At 34.7% G+C, this 11,378-nt stretch overlaps 1 protein-coding gene across 1 annotated transcript; it reads right to left on the reverse strand.

The window, feature by feature from the left end:
• Positions 1-5,010: 5,010 nt before the first annotated feature.
• LOC143618194 (GATA transcription factor 4-like) lies at positions 5,011-6,806 on the reverse strand. The gene is made up of 3 exons (XM_077090495.1): positions 6,594-6,806; positions 5,547-5,895; positions 5,011-5,231 (listed from the first exon to the last, which is right to left on the reverse strand). Exons 1-3 carry the CDS (start codon positions 6,804-6,806, stop codon positions 5,011-5,013), a joined length of 783 nt encoding a protein of 260 aa, XP_076946610.1.
• Between the last annotated feature and the right edge of the window lie 4,572 nt (positions 6,807-11,378).

Raw genomic sequence — 11,378 nt, forward strand, 5'->3', positions numbered from 1 at the left:
TACTATATTAAAATACATATAGAAAGAACAAAAAAGTAATTTAACAAAAATCCTTAAAAATAAGAGTTTTACAATACTTAATGCTTTATGTACAACCATACAAGCATAAACAAATTTGTATAACTTTCCTTAAAGCCGCTCATTGTTCAAAATTCAAATTCCATCAACCCTAAATTCTTTGCACCGCTCACGAGAAACTCTCTCATTTTCCAAGTACATTACGGCGTTGAAGTCGAAGCTGGTTTGAAAATGGTGACCCGAGTCGGTGGGATTTGTTAAACAAAGGCTGCGAAGATGGTGTAAGGTAACAAATCGACGAATGCAAGTTGATTTTCAGGGGGATGGTTCTCGTGGCTAGGGTTCTGTTCTTATTCCTGTTGTTTATTTTTGTTTTTCCTGTTTTTGGTGGCTTTTGACGAGGGCAGTAGTTGTATGTGGGGTTCCTTGCCTCCGCTAGCGTCGAAGATGGTGTAGCATGTCTCACTACCGGTTAGATCTAGCAACGATATTATGTTTTTTCTTGATCAAATCTCTCTAATTGTGTTTCGTATTAATTGTGTTTACTGTTGTGATTTTAGCAATATCTCAATTTCATATCCAATCTCCCCCCCTGCCTGCCGATGCAAAATTTTCTGCACCTGTAAGTTTGTTTTCCATTCTTTCAATTTTGTAGTGTTTAATGTCAAATTTTAGGGTTTATTGAGTCGATTAATTGAATTTATGTAATTTGAACAGAGGTGAAGATAAATGATAGTGTAATTAGTCAATTAGATGACCTAATTTCTATTTACATAATTGATCAGAATTTTTTACAGATGTAGATCTTTGGTCAGTCAGAAAAAGTGTGAACTTGGAAGGCTTAATTACAAAGCTAAGCATGTGGTTTATCCATATGAGAAGTTCAAATGACGTAATGATTTTATTACGGGGCTTCCATGCTTGAGGTACATAATGGAGTTCATGTTCTGTTAATTTGAAATAGAGATCTATCATAACTGTTTTATACACATAGATTTAATCATATCATCATCTTGTTTCGCTAGAACATACAAATTACTTGGGTCATCTTTATACTGCATAGAAGCTCTAAATGAGGCACTCCCACTCGATTGAAGTCCCACTTTCAATGTTGCATGGATGGAAAAAAGGTTGATTCAAGGTAATCCGGGTGACATGATGTCACATTATTTATGAACCTTGATATTCTCAGTTAAAATATATTATCTCGCTTTTCTTTTTTCTTCTTATGTGAAAAAAATAAAAGTAAAAGAAGAGTTGGGTCAAGCGGGTCATGTTCGAGTCAACCATTGTGGATTCGCGGATTGGCCCTTTTAACTGGGCATAATGTCTACACAGATGTGACTGTCTTTGAATATTCAACTGTAACAGGTTTTCTTGAAGTTTGTTTAACTGATGTAATTGTACGTAGATATGTCTTCAACCACATTCATGGAGCCACTGCATTCGAGAGACTTACGGGTTTCCATTCAACACATACAATGACCGTGCTTACAAGTTGGCAAAACTCAAGAGCCTTAACTACTTACCTATGGAGGTTTACATTACTTCATTTTGTTGATTTCATTATTTTGACATGAAAGATATTTTATTGTTTTGTTAGTTTTCAGGTCTGCAAGCCTGTTGAGGTTAGAGGTGTTTGTAGAGCTTAAACGAACATTGACATGTCAGCGTCCTCAAGAAAAAGACGGTGATATTCTCAAGGTCTGTTTTTAAATTTATTTAAGCGATTAATTGAGTGGTAATTTTAATCTATTTGCTAATGTTTTTAACTATTTGCAGATTATAAGACACAATGCTTATGGACAAATCCTCAAGCTTAGGAATTTGGGAAGAAAATCAGCACAGAGCTGGTCTTTGTTGAAGCCCGAATTATATCTTCCCAAAGTAAGTTTGCCTCTTTTTAATTAAAGTTACTTTTAAATAAACGATACAACTCAATAAGCCGGCTTGAGCCTTTTACATCTCGAGTATGGCCCAACCTCACCTGGTTTTGCTCGGATCGTTTACAACTCTTTGTCTTTAAGCATTTTGCAATTGATTATACATAATTTTTATATATTTAAATAAACCTTGATGTTTTTTAACCACATGGTTCAATGAGATTTAGTGTTGCTTTTATTGTAGCTGCGTAGGAGGCACTTTGGGGCTGAATTTGACAATCAAATGGTACATAATAAAAGTGGTTTTGGGGTACCAAAACTGACAGGGACAGCATGTTCATTGGGGTTTGAAAGAACATTCAGGTTTTAAGCCATCGATACATTTACAGTATCTATAGTGAGTTGATATGGGTCGTGTTTTATTTCAAATGGTCAAATAAAAATAGCTCATTTTTTGATTCATTTACTTATTTACGAATTGATTTGAGTCATGTGTTAATCAAAAATGGTTCAAATAAAAAACCTCATATTTTTACCCGTTTGCTTACTTAATTAGTCGATTTGGGTCACGTTATCTTATCTCAAATGTGTCAAATAAAAATAGCTCATAATTTTTTATAGTTATCAAATGCGCTAGGCGCATAGGCCTTGTCCAGGCCCTAGGCGCAAAAAAGCGAGAGCATGAGAAAAAAAAGCCCCACTAACAAAAAAAATAAATTAAAATATATTATGTTCACTATTGAAAGTCGGTAAATCACCAACTCGCCTAAAAATAGCGCTAGGGCGGCAAAAGCGACTGCTTTTGATAACTATGATTTTTAAACCATTTGCTTACTTCATGATTCGATTTGTTTTTAGCGTTTATTTCAAACCACTCACAATAATAAAGTTTGGTTTTGACTTTTTCGAGTGCGATTTGAATAATGAACATCCCTAATGTTGGCATTCCATAATATGCAATTTGTTTTTCTTGTGCAGACATTTGTTTCTATATCTCTTTCGTTTTATTGTGCGGCCAAACTTCAGACTTTGTATGATAGCAAACACATTTTGGATAATACACATTTAGGCATTTGTTCATGCAGTGCTACATCGGATGCATGAAATCTGGTCCTGTTTTTGCTCACAAGCCAAATCTCTTCCGTGTAACCAATTTACTATCTGAAAATCATGTTTATACATGTGCATGGGTCGGTTTTGGGCTCAAATCGAACCGAAAAACAAAAATTCAGTTTTTAAGCTTTCTGAAAAGTGATCCATTTTGTTTGCTTTTTGGTTTTTGCAATGGGTTTAATTTTGTTTTGGTTTTACCATTTAGACTTTAAAATTATGGGTCCAAAATAATAAATTTAGACATTTGCTAATTAATAGTTAGTTACGCTTTTTAGCATTAACACGTTAGCTGTTTATATGATGTAATCATTTTAAAATAGACGTGCACAAAATAACCGGTTCCGGAACCGAACCGGTGGAACCGACCCGGAACCGGTTCTAACCCATACCCGGAACCGGTTCCTGACCGGGTATAGGATTTCTCCTCGGAGCCGGTTCCGGAACCGGAACAGACCCGGAACCGGTGGAAAAAACCCAGAGGAACCGGTCAAAAACCCGAAAAAAACCCGGAGGAACCGGTCAAAACCCGACCCGGAACTGATCAAAACCCGGTCAAATACCTGACTATACCCGGAACCGAACCTGGTTTGACTTTTGTTGACCATACCCGGAACCGGTTCCTACCCGGTTCCGGGTTTTTTAAATACCCGTCTATTTTAAAATGGATAAAAAAAAGTATTTCGGTGAACACCCCTAAATATTATCTCCTTGACAGTTTACTATTGGACCATCAGCTTGCTAATCGAAAGAATAACCAGGGGAACTTGCAGTTTATATATGGAGGATGTATTGTGTTAAAGATGTTTACAAGATAGATTTCATACACTCACTTGGAAAGGTGTGTTCTAAATTCATAGCTTATTCATGTTGGCTTCTCGCAACCCAAACAAGCCTCCTGTAAACATGTTCACTTCTTTCCAACTGTACTTAAGGGAAGGTATTTGAAGTTTCAACTATATGAATATTAATATACGTACTTTTTAGAGATTTAATGATTGTACAATGTTTTATTTCTTGACAGTTTATCTTTGTATTTGTTGATTGGATATTGATTATTGTAGATGTTGGAAAGCCCGCTGCAGATTAGTTTGGCATCACAGGAAATGCTCCACAAGTAACATATGTTCTAAGTTTCTGTTATTTTTCACAAAATGAAGTACAATTAATAAAATTGTATACTGAATGTCTTATCTAGGTTGTTCGATATACTTGAACTGATGATGCCAGGACGTTTGTATTTGACCCACGGCATCTTATTCTTTGTTTTGTAACGAGTATGGGTTTGATATAATTTTTAATTAAAAAAATTACGTTTTACACGATTACCGATTTTTGTGTTACCCGTGGCATCGAGCGGAATATATATATATATGACGTCATTCGGGTCAAACACTGGTCCGTCCTTTCGAGTCAGTCCGACCTTTGATCTAATAAGGCATCCGAGTCCACATCGGGGCCGGATTTGAAAACATTGCTAAAAACTTTTAAAATCAGACCATAAAAACCCTGCACCAATAATCTTTTCAATTACATCTAAGAGCATTCCCATTCTGTTTCCTACCATATATTTATAATTATCATATAATTATAATAAAAAACATTTTATTTATTTTTTGTTTAATTAAATAATAATTTTTATATTTTTATCATCATATTTTTTCTCTCTTTTATTCACAACTACTTTAAAAAATATTAAAAAATTATACAACATCTACAATAAAACCTTAAATTTAACTTTTTCATATAATTTTTCTCTCCTCTACTCATAACCCCATCCTATAATTTACAAACCCTTACGTAATTTTGGAGATCCTATAATTTACAAACCCTGACGTAATTTTGGAGAATGGATTAGGAATGCTCTAAGAGTATTTTTTTTATTTGATCTTAAAATTAACATAAAAAAAAGTCACATCAAGAAATGAAATTCATAACCAATAAAGTACTATTCATATCAATTTTAGGTTCCCGGTGCCGACAACTCCTCTTAACTGCATTAGCAAATCTCGTAGTTGCTACCATGACGCAACTGTTGTTGTCGGTGGTTGTGTCTGCCGGCATAGATTTGGTGTTCGGATGAAACTACTTGTTGCTGGTAATTACCTGACATCATTTCCTTTTGTCGCCGGAGCTCCATCACTTTCCGGTGAGAGTTCGAATGCTGAGTAAGCACAAACGTAGGGCTCGCCACTGGCCGATACTCGGGCACCAACCGACCTAATTAAATATAAAACAGAAACAAAAACAAAAAATTTAAATATATTTTTCTCATTAATTTAATTGTATAGTTCAGATTACAACGAAACAGATGACAAGCGGGTAACAAGCTGCACCGCTACTCTTTTTTAAATTGCTAACAATAATTATAATTTATTTAAAAATACTTAAACAGGTTAATGGCTCAACCTGTTTTATTTAGGTCAAGCTGAACCCGGCCAATTTTCTAATGGGTCGTTCTACTCAACTCAAAATCTTTTATTATTATTATTATTATTATTGGGTTCACGCAGCGTCAATAATCGCCGTCCCTACCTGATTTGTATCTCACGCCGCACGCGTTGCACAACGTCTTAGGACCTAACGGTCCGGTTCTCCACTGAGGCGTTTTCTCCGATGCGCAGTGTGTGCACCGCCTAACGCCGCCACTATCCGACTTCGTTTCAGATGATGATGTGGACGAAGTGTACACCTCTTTCTGAGGTGTTGATGTCCAGCTATTGTTATTCGGGGGTGCTCTAGTTCGCTTGCTTCTAGATTTGCTGTGACATGATGTGTTTTCCGGTCGGAAGTTTATAGTTCCGGCAATGTTGTTCGCCGGAAAGTTGCTGGCTGAGTCGTCGACAAATTTTGATAGCCATTCGAGCTCCGCAATGTCATCACTCTATACATTCAAAATACAAAAACATTTACTAAATACCACATAATTTACTTATATTATTTTAGAATTTTTTAACTCACACACACTACCAATTGTTAGATTACAATTTACAACCATAAGCTAGGATATAAAAGTGTAAATGAGTCGATGTTGGGCACTTAGGCTTTATTTCTAAAACTCGAGTTCCGCTTAGTATTTTTTCCAACTCAAACTTTACTCATTTATTATTTATTGATTAAATTAACTTCATTAATAATTAATTAATTATATATATATATATTATAGCGTAACAAAATATAATATAATAATAACAATAAAATAATAACAATAATAATTAAAAATGAAGCAATGAGTAAGCTTTTTAAAAAGCAGATATTTATCTTGGCTCGTAAGCTAGATTGAACTTCACAAGTTGATAACTGAAACTTGAGCTTGCCCTTATTTAACGAACATGCTTATATAATTGTAGCTTTTAAGCTAGGGTCAACTCAAATCTTTTATAAAACTGATCTCAAATAGCTCACCCATCCTTTTTTTGTTTTTTTACTTTTTTACACTCCTACCATAATCACTTGAGAAAAACAACACTTTAGACTTAATAGTACCTTTGATACCAGCTAGAAACCGTCTCAAACCAAATAATGAATCATTTAATCTCTAGATAAATTTCATATTGTACAAAAATGAGTGAAATTAATTACCGGAATGGAGAAGTGATCGGTGAAGTCGGTGGAGTACTCGTGACAACCGGTGAAATTATTATTGTTATTATTATTGGAAGTGTACTGGAACTGGGTGGTGGAGTCTGTGGAGGAGGTAATATCATTATTGAACAAGTTGTCGTTGGAAAAGTCAAAGAGGTCGTCAACGCCGAAAACATCCGGTCCAGATGACGACATACCATAAATATCCATCACAGTCAATACAGTGACGGACCCAGAAATTTTTTTTTCCAGAGGTCAGAAAGCTAGGTCCGCCCTGTTTGAGTTAGGATTTGGATAAATGAGGAATAAGGTGAAAGGTGTTGTTGATATAGTAGGGATTTTTGGGGAGGTGGGGAGCAGAGGAACATGGGTAGAGTGACCATGCAATGTGATATCTCTGCAACTCTCTGATCATCATTTACTTTTTTTCTCTTTGATATTAATACTTTACCTAGTTTATGTAATATAGTACTAAAAGTGAAATCAAGGAATAAAGGTAATGATTTTAACTCGAAACAAGTATGGAAATATATAAATGGAATCATACATAGTATTTTATGATTGGATACATGTGTATTTCTTTGGTGTAAATGTGAAATCATGGTATATTAACCGTATTTTAAAGTATGTTAAGTTATTCTACCAAATAGGGACAAAAATGAGAAGGACAAGAATGATTTTTAACAAAAAAAAGTCCTTAAAAATATAATGAAAAATCATAGCTCAAAATTTAATAAAAAAATGAAAATGTAAAAAAGCAAAAATGTTTCCACCGTCTTCCCCGTTTAAAAAAAAAGGGACACAATGCTGAGGAAAAAACATCATTGTGTCTTATTATTTAGCATTGTGTTTTTTTACCATTGTGTCTTTTTTTCTTAGTATTGTGTTATATTATTTAAAATTGTGTTATATTTTGTTCGGCATTGTGTAAAATTTTACGACCTATTGTGTCTTTTAATATTTATCATTGTGTTATTTGTTCATTTTTGGCATCGTGTCTTCTTTTTCGGCATTGTGTCTTTTCGTCGTTTTTTTTGGAATGGGATGACGAGGGAAACATTTTGGTTTATTAAATTTTTTCGCTTTTTATTTATATTTTGAGTTATGATTTTTTTATTATTTTTAATGGTTTTTTTATGTAGCCACAAATTCTTCTCACAATTCTCATTTTTCTTTACCTTTGTATTTTAACTTTACCCATTTTAAAGTTATTTAAAAATCATTAAATATTAATAAAGTGTTTTTCCTAAAATGTAGTAATGCTTTCTTTTAGTTTTAAACTTTTAATAAGAAAATTTTCAGTTAACTAAATAAAATGATTATAAAATTACAATACTAAATAGTGACTTTTTTTTACCAAATATTTGTTTAGTATAAGTTTGAAAAAGAAGATTTAAGATAAAATAATTTAATAGTTATTTCATTTAAGTTTAATTAACTATTTATGAAAAGAGATATGTGCAAAATGCATCTCAGTGGTCAACACCTTAATGTTGGTTGAGAACTTGTGATAGCATATTTTTACTGTTGTAACATCCTGGATAAATTGAAAACGCCTGAGTGTGACGTACAGATTGCTCAAACACACGTGACACTATTAGGTGACCATAATAACATTATTTCATTTAAATTTTCATGTAATACAAGTTTATCAAATAATACAAGTTGTAACAAATAAATAAACAAATGATAAGTTGTTCTTTGAATATCCTATAGGCATGCTATGTGTCTTCTAACTTTCATCCTCGTATCTTTACACCTGTAACATATGTATAAAATAAAGTCAGCTATGAACATAGCTGGTGAGATTCCCACAGTTTGATATTAATACGTAAAAATCATACAATTCATGGACAAGTGATAAACGAGCAAGTAAAGTCCTTTCCAGTTGGTATCAACCAACGTACTCGGGTAATCGCGCAAGTAAAGTCCTTTCCAATTGGTAACAACCAACGTACTCAGATAATGAGGCCCTTTTCCACTCGATACAAATGTACCTGAGTGCAAAGGGGGACGTATGATTATACTTATTGAGGCTACCACGTGCAAGTAAATTCGAGCAAGTAATCAAGTAACACACAAGTCCATATAGTGAATTGTAGTTTGTAATCAAAATTGTAATACTTGAATTTGTAATATATACATATGCTACCCCAAAATATGAAAACGTTTAAAAAAGGGTTGTGCGAAACTCACCTCGAAATCGAAGATAGCTTGAAAGATAAACAAAAAGCATAATAATGAAACCGAAGCAACCGAAAGTACGTTAAAGAATCCGAAACGATTGAACTTCTCGAACTATAAAAATAAATACGAACATTCAAAGACTAACTAACAAGATTAATAAAGTTACTTAATGCTTAATTTCTGTCGGGAATATAATAATTAAGGCATGGATTATTTTAGTATGAATCTAAGTCTTATCGGAAATTTTTAACGGTTTTATATTATTTAAACTTTAACTAATATGCGAGTTATAATCATACATTGAACGGATTTTATGTAACGCCCGTTAATTTCTGTTAAGTGATGGAAGCTATGTAGAGTTTGTATAATTTTCGGGATTGATCCGGCATTCTTCGAGGACCTCATTGTCATTCTCATAAGGTAAATTAATTAACTTCTCATCCAAGTTGTTGCATCTTTCAAATTTGAGGGGCTAGAGTGTAACATTGTGTTATAACAAAAAAAAAAAAACCCTAACCCTTTCTTTCTCTCTTATCCGATCGCAATCACAGCAGCAGCTCTAAGCCTCGTTTTTTATTTTTTCCAGCCAAGTTCAAGGTATAAAACTCTAATTCAACGTTAGTCCTACACCCATGCTAGTCTTTTACACCTTAATTCATCTTTATATCTCGCGTATTGATTGAAAATCGCTTGTTCTAGGCTTAACCGGTGGCTGCCCATTTGCGCATCTTTCGGGGCTGTTATAATTCAAGTTCTTGCTCCATCATTCTCCTAGCTATGTCTTGTATATCATAATTTAGTATCACAAGCTATGGTACTCGTTTGATTGGTCAATTGTTGATGAAGTGAATACTAGGATTCGGTTGACTAGTTTGTTAATTATTGCGTCTAGCGCGTTGTTTGAGTGAATTAACAACCAATTCGGATGGTGTAGCCTCGGTACGAGTTAAGGGTTATGACAAACTATTTGTTTGGTTAATGGGGAAGAATTGGTTGTCGGTTGCTCAAACGGGTCGGTACAACGCAAATTCGTGTTTATTTGGTAGTTTGTGCGTTGTGCATTCGAGTTACTGGCCCATCCAACTCGTGAGGCGTCGTGTGGACTTGTTGGCTGTGATTTTTTTAAATTTGGTCCACACGGGGCTGAGTTGTTTTCTAGGTGCATAAACAACTCGTAAACACACATATTTGATACGACTAGCAACTTCCGGGGATAGTTTGGGAATCCTTTACCCCTGGAATTACTTAAGGGCGGTTTCGGTTAATACAAGGCCCCGGGGGCTATTGTAATTGAAAGTAGTGAGGACGAGGCTTAAGGCCAATCAAACCATGTTAGGACGCCTCGTTGGATAAGCAAGTCGATTCGGTTCTATTAGTAATTATTGTTCGTAATCTGACAAGCGTTTGAGTTGTGGGAATACTTAGGGGTTCTCTAGCTCGTTGTGACTGTGTTGAGTTCATGATGCCCCTTTTTACTCTTTACATTTTGGGCTAGTATACACGCTGACTTGTTTTACCCGTTAAACTGTTTAAGTGACTACGTATAGGCTTGCTTGTAATAGTTGTATTACAAGGTCCATTATACGTATTTCTCTATGACCTATACCTGTTGAATCATATTAGTTCGTCGTGATTAAGCTATGTGTGTGTGTGTGTGTGTATATATATATATGCCTATTAATGTGTATACTTGATGAACTTACGTGTTGCATATTCATGATTCGGACGGGTCAAATATATTACTCGGATCCTTGACTTCGTGACTTGTGATCCATGGTGGAAAGGCCCGTCTCTTGTTAAACCCGTAATCGGGTCCAATATATTACCCGAGGAATCCCTTGGTGGAGAGGCCCGTATTGCGTGGATTTTCTGTAATAGGGTCCAATATATTACTCGAGTTACGAATCGTGGTGGAGAGGCCCGTATTACGTACTGTTTTTTGCTACCGGGTCCAATATATTACTCGAGCTACGACTCGTGGTGGAGAGGCCCGTGTTAGCATAAATACTTCAAAGGAAAAATATGTATTTATTTATTTACAATTTTCAAGATGTTTGTACTTTTGAAATATAAACTGATTTATAAATGTTGATTATATAAAAACTTGAACTCACTCAGCTCAAGCTGACTTTGTGTGTATGTTAGTTTGATTTTTCTGGTTAAGGATTTGAGATTATCGCTCAGACGTGCTAGAGACTGAACGGGCGGTTGAAGGCATTCCTAGTCAAGATTTTCTAAATAAAAGGGAATATTTTATTTATTAGTTGGTCATGGGATTTTAATACTTAGCTTTGTTACCGCTTATTGTTTGGTACCGACTTCCAGTTTGGGAACTTTTGACACTCACGAATTTCCGCTGATTAATCACTCTGAATTGGTTTTCAATAAAACAAGTTGCTTTGGTTTTTGAATTTTTGTGAAATTTTGGATATGATTACCAACTGTGGGATCCTGGGACTCGGGTTCTTACAAGTTGGTATCAGAGCCATGGTTCGAGAGATCCTAGCATTCTCGAATACTTGGACTCAAATTGTAACAGAAAAGACTATAAATGCCAACCGCGAGTAGCTAGCTGCACATCAAGAGCTAATTTTA

This window comes from Bidens hawaiensis, unplaced genomic scaffold (assembly GCF_021521415.1).
Source record: "Bidens hawaiensis isolate Kalapana, Puna unplaced genomic scaffold, B.hawaiensis_p1.1 tig00065231_1, whole genome shotgun sequence".
NCBI lineage: Eukaryota > Viridiplantae > Streptophyta > Magnoliopsida > Asterales > Asteraceae > Bidens > Bidens hawaiensis.

What these genes read in the sequence shown, in the direction of transcription:
- LOC143618194 (XM_077090495.1), bottom strand. Translation starts at nt 6,806, where the DNA reads ATGGATATTTATGGTATGTCGTCATCTGGACCGGATGTTTTCGGCGTT. An exon ending in CCGATCACTTCTCCATTCCG is followed by an intron (nt 5,896 to 6,593) that starts GTAATTAATTTC and finishes TTGAATGTATAG; the next exon opens with AGTGATGACATTGCGGAGCT. An exon ending in CGGCGTGAGATACAAATCAG is followed by an intron (nt 5,232 to 5,546) that starts GTAGGGACGGCG and finishes ATATTTAATTAG; the next exon opens with GTCGGTTGGTGCCCGAGTAT.